This window comes from Rhinoderma darwinii, chromosome 8 (genome assembly GCF_050947455.1).
Source record: "Rhinoderma darwinii isolate aRhiDar2 chromosome 8, aRhiDar2.hap1, whole genome shotgun sequence".
Classification (NCBI taxonomy): Eukaryota; Metazoa; Chordata; class Amphibia; order Anura; family Rhinodermatidae; genus Rhinoderma; species Rhinoderma darwinii.
In genome coordinates, this window is record NC_134694.1 from 18080455 (window position 1) to 18088860 (window position 8406).

At 42.7% G+C, this 8406-nt stretch overlaps 1 protein-coding gene across 6 annotated transcripts in view; it reads left to right on the forward strand.

Moving 5' to 3' along the window:
• The window catches only part of NIBAN2 (niban apoptosis regulator 2), a 67369-nt gene extending 59175 nt beyond the window's left edge, over window positions 1-8194 (forward strand). For all 6 annotated transcript variants that reach the window (XM_075835380.1, XM_075835381.1, XM_075835376.1 and 3 more), the window contains exons 10-15: window positions 524-711; window positions 790-945; window positions 2374-2490; window positions 4961-5068; window positions 5866-5977; window positions 6061-8194. In XM_075835380.1, coding sequence (XP_075691495.1) covers window positions 524-711; window positions 790-945; window positions 2374-2490; window positions 4961-5068; window positions 5866-5977; window positions 6061-7103 — 1724 coding nt within the window. In that variant the 3' untranslated portion in view covers window positions 7104-8194. The remainder of the gene's footprint in view (window positions 1-523; window positions 712-789; window positions 946-2373; window positions 2491-4960; window positions 5069-5865; window positions 5978-6060) is intronic.
• The last annotated feature ends 212 nt before the right edge of the window (window positions 8195-8406 follow it).

Genomic DNA, 8406 nt, shown 5'->3' on the forward strand with positions numbered 1-8406 from the left:
ACGGTCTATGGATCATCGGGATTGAAAACCTTGTCTGTCTGGTTAACATCATGGCCTACAATATAAGGGGTTAACCAACCAAGAAAACCCTGTTAAAGTGGACACCAAAAACCTTTAAATTGCAGTCATACCTGGATTTCTGACTTTCCCTTTGGTTCCAGTGCAAATTTTTTCGGATCTCCCTATGGGCCTCTGTTCCCGTTATCCGCTTCATTAGTTTCGGCCACCTATATCCTATTATATGAATAAATTGACAACTGGGCAGTCTCCACCACCCAGCATCACAAAATTAGGAGATAGGCGGCCAACGTGTATGGGGCGAATAACAGGGGAACAAAGGCCCATATAGAGATCCTCCTCAAATCAGGGAAAGCAGGAATCCAGGTTTGGACAAAATTGAATGTTTTTGGAGACCTGTCTGTTCTTAATATCGTTTAGTCTGAATATGTCCTAGAAAAGGGTATTTAATGTTCTTCAGGATTACTAAACTCGAGCGTCTCATCGGATGTGTTTTATGTAACAGCCGCCGTGTTGCCCAAAGCCGAACTGTGTGTGAGAAACCACGTCCAGTCACACATCCCATCTATTCTGGAAGCTCTGATGGTGCCAACAAGTCAGGGTTTTACTGAAGTACGAGAACTGGTCTTCACCGAGGCCACAGAGATGAACAAGAACCTGGTGAATGAGGGAGGACGGGACAAGCTGGGTGAGGTAAGGTTTCAAGAAGTGTGGTGCCAATGCCAAGGGGCACATGATGGTGGTTTTAACTTTTATTTGTGTGTCCACCAGAATATGGAGAAGATCTCCCAGCTGGCCTATCATCCAGTAAAAATGCAGCAGTGCTACGAGAAGATGGATCACCTGAATTTAGACGGCCTACAGCAGAGGTTTGATGTGGGAAATCCATCTGTGTTCAAGCAGCGGGCACAGATTCTCATGAGGGAGGTGAGCGAACACTCCGGTAATGTGTGAGATTCAGCCACGTGTTCTACTTGTCACCATGAAGGAGGCGCATGACACTGTGATCATTCAATATATCAATGAAGTTGAAATCTTAGTCTAATGCCAAAAAAGAAATGGTGCCCGATCCCAGACGGTTTTGTATGGCACTTGTTAATCCCAAAGCGATTGCATTTATATATAAAAATGTTCCAATTGTATGATCAAAATGAACACTCCTAAAGTTTTGCCATCTCCATTTTCAGTCTGAAGTCGTTGTCTGCGAGTCTTTACATTTGAGACAATTGTCATTTACTAATAAAATGAGTCTACAATTGGCAAATCGTACGCATTATCCAAGCATGTAAAGTCGCCCATTGTCACAGAGCAAGAATGTTTTGATTATTGAACTCTGCCCTCTATGCTAAAATGACTGATACACTAAATCCTAGTTTGTCATTTGTGGTCACTTACATGGCGGCGTTATTCGTGCATTTTGTACTTTTAGTGGAGGCTTTTTGATTCTTACTCTTTGTCTATTGAAAGGATGAAACGATGGCTCCCTCTAGTGGTCTTTTGTAGACTCTTCTAGTTACACTAACTGGATGATTGCAAAAAGTAGAGCTCAAAAGGATTAGTTTGGCTGTGGGGCTGTTTTGCCGTAGTACCCCTCTGGAGGCCATGCACCTCCTGGGAGACCTTACTATCCTGACCTTCTGTACAATGATCAGACTATCCCTATTTGTGCTCTACTCGCCATTTACACAACCTTGGATAATTATAGGTTATACTTTGCATTATACAGTAGAAATGGGGAAATAATTCTGACTACTTTCTTACTGTAGTCAGAACCCCCCGTATGATCAGTGTGCAGTGGTTTGTCCCACAACACACATGGCCTCTCAACTGATAGCGCCATTGTGGAACCGACCACTTAAAACTTTGGCTGCAATTGTGCATTTTATTTCAGTAGAGCAGAGGATGAGCGGCCACTAGGCACCGCTTATCCACATGAAAAATGAAGTATCAGACAGCTGTGACAATGTGGCAGGCCTCGATTTGATCCAGCCAAAAGTGGTGGCATCCTCCGCCTAATATCTAATGTGTGTCCAGCTTCAGAAACAGTGAAGGCATTTACTGGCGTTTTTGTTTTTGTAGTTTCTACTATTCAGTGTGAACAATTTAACACCGTAACATTAGACAGTAGATCGTTGTGGTTGTATCTTCTGAAAGTCTGTGGAGGAGATACCTGCAGATCCCACCAAAACTGGCCAGATCTGCCAACGTCCTAAACATGCCTAAACGGGGGGGGAAGGAGTTTAGTTTGGACGCTGTATACATCTTGTATGTATGGAGCCCTGAATGTTAATGGGATTGCTTTACAGGAACTGAAGTCTTTCTATTTAATAATAAATCCATCTCTTTCCTTTGTAGCAAACAGACAATGCAGCTTACACGTTTGAGCAGCTCATCCATCAGGATCTGGGCAAGTCTGAAGGGACCGAGAACCTGTGCAGAGACATCCAGCGTATATTAGAACGTGTTCTCAAGGTAAAAGGAGACCTCAAGCAACATAATGCATCTACTACAAGAACCAGCATGCCCTAAATGTGATCACAATCACCAAATACAATAATATACACTCTCCACCTGGTGTGTGTGTGTGTGTGTGTGTGTGTGTGTATGTATATATATATATATATGTGTGTATGTATATATATATATGTGTGTATGTGTGTATATATATATATATATATATATATATATATATATACATACATACATACATACATACATACATACATACATACATACATACATACATACAGTGAAGGAAATAAGTATTTGATCCCTTGCTGATTTTGTAAGTTTGCCCACTGTCAGTCATGAACAGTCTAGAATTTTTAGGCTAGGTTACTTTTACCAGTGAGAGATAGATTATATAAAAAAAATAAAAAAAAATCACATTGTCAAAATTATATATATTTATTTGCATTGTGCACAGAGAAATAAGTATTTGATCCCTTTGGCAAACAAGACTTAATACTTGTTGGCAAGCACAGCAGTCAGACGTTTTTAGTAGTTGATGATGAGGTTTGCACACATGTTAGATGGAATTTTGGCCCACTCCTCTTTGCAGATCATCTGTAAATCATTAAGATTGAGGCTGTCGCTTGGCAACTCGGATCTTCAGCTCCCTCCATAAGTTTTCGATGGGATTAAGGTCTGGAGACTGGCTAGGCCACTCCATGACCTTAATGTGCTTCTTTTTGAGCCACTCCTTTGTTGCCTTGGCTGTATGTTTCGGGTCATTGTCGTGCTGGAAGACCCAGCCACGAGCCATTTTTAATGTCCTGGTGGAGGGAAGGAGGTTGTCACTCAGGATTTGACGGTACATGGCTCCATCCATTCTCCCATTGATGCGGTGAAGTAGTCCTGTGCCCTTAGCAGAGAAACACCCCCAAAACATAATGTTTCCACCTCCATGCTTGACAGTGGGGACGGTGTTCTTTGGGTCATAGGCAGCATTTCTCTTCCTCCAAAAACGGCGAGTTGAGTTAATGCCAAAGAGCTCAATTTTAGTCTCATCTGACCACAGCACCTTCTCCCAATCACTCTCAGAATCATCCAGATGTTCATTTGCAAACTTCAGACGGGCCTGTACATGTGCCTTCTTGAGCAGGGGGACCTTGCGGGCACTGCAGGATTTTAATCCATTACGGCGTAATGTGTTACCAATGGTTTTCTTGGTGACTGTGGTCCCAGCTGCCTTGAGATCATTAACAAGTTCCCCCCGTGTAGTTTTCGGCTGAGCTCTCACCTTCCTCAGGATCAAGGATACCCCACGAGGTGAGATTTTGCATGGAGCCCCAGATCGATGTCGATTGACAGTCATTTTGTATGTCTTCCATTTTCTTACTATTGCACCAACAGTTGTCTCCTTCTCACCCAGCGTCTTACTTATGGTTTTGTAGCCCATTCCAGCCTTGTGCAGGTCTATGATCTTGTCCCTGACATCCTTAGAAAGCTCTTTGGTCTTGCCCATGTTGTAGAGGTTAGAGTCAGACTGATTCATTGAGTCTGTGGACAGGAGTCTTTTATACAGGTGACCATGTAAGACAGCTGTCTATAATGCAGGCACCAAGTTGATTTGGAGCGTGTAACTGGTCTGGAGGAGGCTGAACTCTTAATGGTTGGTAGGGGATCAAATGCTTATTTCTCTGTGCACAATGCAAATAAATATATATAATTTTGACAATGTGATTTTCTTATTTTTTTTTTATATAATCTATCTCTCACTGGTAAAATTAACCTAGCCTAAAAATTCTAGACTGTTCATGTCTTTGACAGTGGGCAAACTTACAAAATCAGCAAGGGATCAAATACTTATTTCCTCCGCTGTATATATATATGTATATATATATATATATATATATATATATATATATATATATATATATATATATATATATACCCATTACTCTTGAAGATGTTTGTTTTTGCTTGATCACCCAGGAGAGAAGACTGATCTGGCAGTGATTTATTTCCTTCTCTTTATTGAAATAAACCTGCATTCTCGGCCGATCCAAGCGTGCATGTTTATGGGGGGCGGGCGGGCGAATAGCGGTACAAGAAACTATCGTTTAGCCAACAGCTATTAAATGTGTAGGGCCGGCTCTAGATTTGAAGAATTCACGGGAAAAAAATAAGTGGGGAGCCCAGTGTTTTTTTCTTTATTCCCTGGTGGCTGGATAGTAATACTGACATTAGTGAGCGCTTCCATGTGGTCTGATGGTGTTAATAAAGGGGTTTTCCAATGAGAAAAAATGGGTGGCCTGTCCTCAGGATATTAATATCTGATCGGTGGGGGTCCAACTCTCGGCACAGCCTTTGATCAGCTGTTTCAAAGGGGCCGTGGCATCAATTTTTTTCTCACTGGAAAGCCCCTTAAAGTAATTATGGAAGATTAAAGTCAAGTTTCAAGGAATGAGAACGTTAATCTCGGTAATATATTTTGCAGAAATACGATTACGACAGCAGCACGGTCCGAAAGAAGTTCTTCCAAGAAGCGTTGCTACAAATCATCATCCCATTTCTATTGAAGAAGCTGGCACCAACCTGCAAATCCGTGAGTGTGGGGTGAAGGGGGGGAATAAGAGGATGAAGAAAGTGGAGCGACTGCTTCTGAATGTGGAAAGGAAGGAGTTGCCAGTAGTGATAAGTCACTGAGAGAATAAGAAAGGCTTGTAACACGTCCCATAACCCACAGCAGAGGGGACAGTAAAAAGAAAGCAGAAGTCTGTACTTATTCACCATTGCAAAAGTCACACTAAGCGCAATGGGGCAGATTTATCTACAGGTTTCTGTGTTGAAGCCTCGGTGACACTTTTTTTTTCCAATGTATTTGAAAAAGTTGTCCGGCTTTAGAATTGTTCTGAGTGCAAATCACGTATCAAATATTTCCATCGCTTTTCTAACTCTATAGAAATCAATGCCAAATTTATCAACACCGCGTGGGGTGAAGAGACCATATAGTGTACCAGTAATAATACATCTCCCCGATCAGTAGGAAGCCGTACAGGCTGAAATACCTTTTTCTTCACTGATTTAATAGGGACACAGAGCGGAAATAACTGACCAGTGCTGGTATAACAAAAACTCCTAGTGAAGTTCAGCTCCCAGGATGACTGCCCAGCACAGTGTCCATCCACCTACCTTCGGCGCTCGTCAGAACATTTTTTTGATGCGGGCAAAAAAAAACCAAAACACTGGTAATTCAAAATCTGCCTCAAAATGACTGAAGGAATTCTATGTCGATTTTTCTGCCTGTCATATAACTCCGTGTGAACTAGGCCTAAGGCTAGAAAACAAGCACCTGTCGCCACATGGGCTGCTCATTTACCAGAACTTCTCTGTCCTCTGCAGGAATTGCCCCGTTATCAGGAACTTATATTTGAGGAGCTGTCGCGGTTTGTGCTGGTGGAGAATATTTATGAAGAAGTGGTGCTACAGACTGTAATGAGAGATATCGTGCAAGGTAAGGAGGGAGCAGTTATTGTATCGGTGGGGGTGGCGTTGTGCGATCCGCTTTTATATGTTTTTATCTTTCATTATTTGCAGCTGTTAAGGACGCTGCCACTCAGCGCAAACACAACTTGTACCGGGATAGTATGGTGATGCACAACAGTGACCCCAACCTTCATCTTCTCGGTGAGGGGCCTCCCATTAATTGGACTGATGAATATGCCAATAGTACTGAAAATGCAGGAGAGCGGCATGGGAGGCTTCGCCAAGTAGTCTCTATTATTCAAGATGATGAAGTACCGGAATACGTAGAATCCTGCCAGGAGGCGCCAACCAATGAAGGCATCCCTGAGGAACCTGGGTCTAGTGATGTGTACACAATCCGTAACATGCTGGTCAAAGAATTTGATGTTGAAGTTCCAGTAAAGGACATTGCAGAGACATCTGCCCAAGTAGAAGCTGAAGAAGAGGTAACACACGTGATCCAGTCCCACACACAGCAAGTGAAAGCTTCTGACCTTCAAGAGCCAGGAACAGAAGTGCACGTGTCACCCCATGAACATTATGAAGAGAAGATGGATCATAGTCCTACAGAGGAGATGCCGCCACAATACAATGAACCAGCGGTCCAGAGTGTAGAGAGCGCTCCAGAAAATGAGCCAACACCAGAATACCACAATGTAAAAGACATCCTAGACCATAACGAACGTCGAGCTGTTCATAGTGAAGAAGAGGAACGACCACAGGTGACAAGCGCCCATTTGGTCGAAGAAGAACCACCATTTATACAGGAAGAACAACCTGAAGTTCATGAGAACACGCCACATCAGCATGAGCTGGTAATCGAATGTGCAAGTCCAGAACCCACTGAGATTGAAGCAGACGACTGCACAGTACAAGGAATAACCCATCCCCAGATGCCACATGGAGAAACTCCGACCCTCATCACCCCTACAGAAGAAAGCCGAGCGCAGCCGCTACAGTCCCCAATGACACACATAGCACAGTCAACTCCGGATGATAGTGGATTCCAGTCCCCCATGAGTGAGGAAGGTGAGGAAGAAGAGGAAGGTGAAGGGTACAGAGAATTCCCTGTACCTACTCCAAGAAAGCGCGATGAGGTGATCACCCAATTCTAAGTACCGTACTATTAGACTGTGTTTGTAAAATGAACTTGTATGGTGGGCAGAGGCAGCGCCATGTTCTCCTTCCTTTTGGCACAAAACGACTTATTTAAATGCTTTTGGCTCTGTTACTCTCTGCTGTGCCAGGGCTGCTATTTTTGAGTTTTTTTTTTTTTTCCCCCTTTCGGAAAGTATTCAGTGTTTTTTTTAAATATTCACCAGCACAAGTCACTGCACTTCACCACCATTACACTGCTGCATACTGACCTATCAAGCAAACAAATTCACCAAGGCAGTCACTAAATCTCACTTACACCCGTCCTGTCGGTAACTTCTGATTTTTCAGCTGACGCAGATTCTAGTCTGAGCCTTGTACACACTTCCATTACTGCCACCTACTGTATACACGTTCTCGTCCTGTGACTGCACAGACTTGTATAAACACTAAGGACCGCTTCAATGTCTCCCCCTTGTGGAAGGGTCTGAGTATGCTACAGTGATTTTACACAGGTTGGAAAAGTCACATTCTTCACTTAGTTTTGGCCATAACAGGGTGGGAGAAAGAATAATTTTAGATCCAGACCATACGACTTGGTATCTTTGTGTATAGACTTACATGTTAGACATTCCAAAAAGCCCTTTAATAACACAATTTCTTACCTCCAGATTCTTCTACGCTTGAGGTATCTTCTTTAGTTCCCAATTCTTCAGGCTGGCCAATGATCCTGCTGTAATTAAAACCTTGTTGGCAAAACTGTCTTTAGACCTCACCCAGGTCCTAGCATGCCATAGATAAGCAGAACGGGATAAGTTATTAAACAAATGTCTGGTTGGGGGGATGTATTAGATTAACATTCTATGAAATGACAGGAGCAGGGCCCCTCTGCACAGACACACAACCCATCCTGTACTGAGAGATGCAGGGAGCGTTCTCACAGAATCATGGGGCAACCCAATGTTTTAAGCCGAGCAGTGCCTTTTTATCTCAATCCAGACCTGCGGATTTTCCTCTTTAAATATATTTTATTAAAACTTTTAAATGTTTTAAAGAAAATTCAAAGCTTCTAATTAATAAATAAATAAAAACTTTATTATAAGAAATCCAAGAGCGTGTGTGGAACGTTTTCTGTGTCGTTTCATTGAGGGGGATTTTCCCCATTGCCTGAGATGCGCACACGCACCGGTCCAGTGTAACCGATCAGTAGACAAATATAAACCAAACAGAATGATGAAGATGGAAAATAATCTACACAGCGTCTAGAGGAAAACAGTAGAACAACGTATGGAGTGGTACCTGAGCCGTCTACGCTTGTCCGGA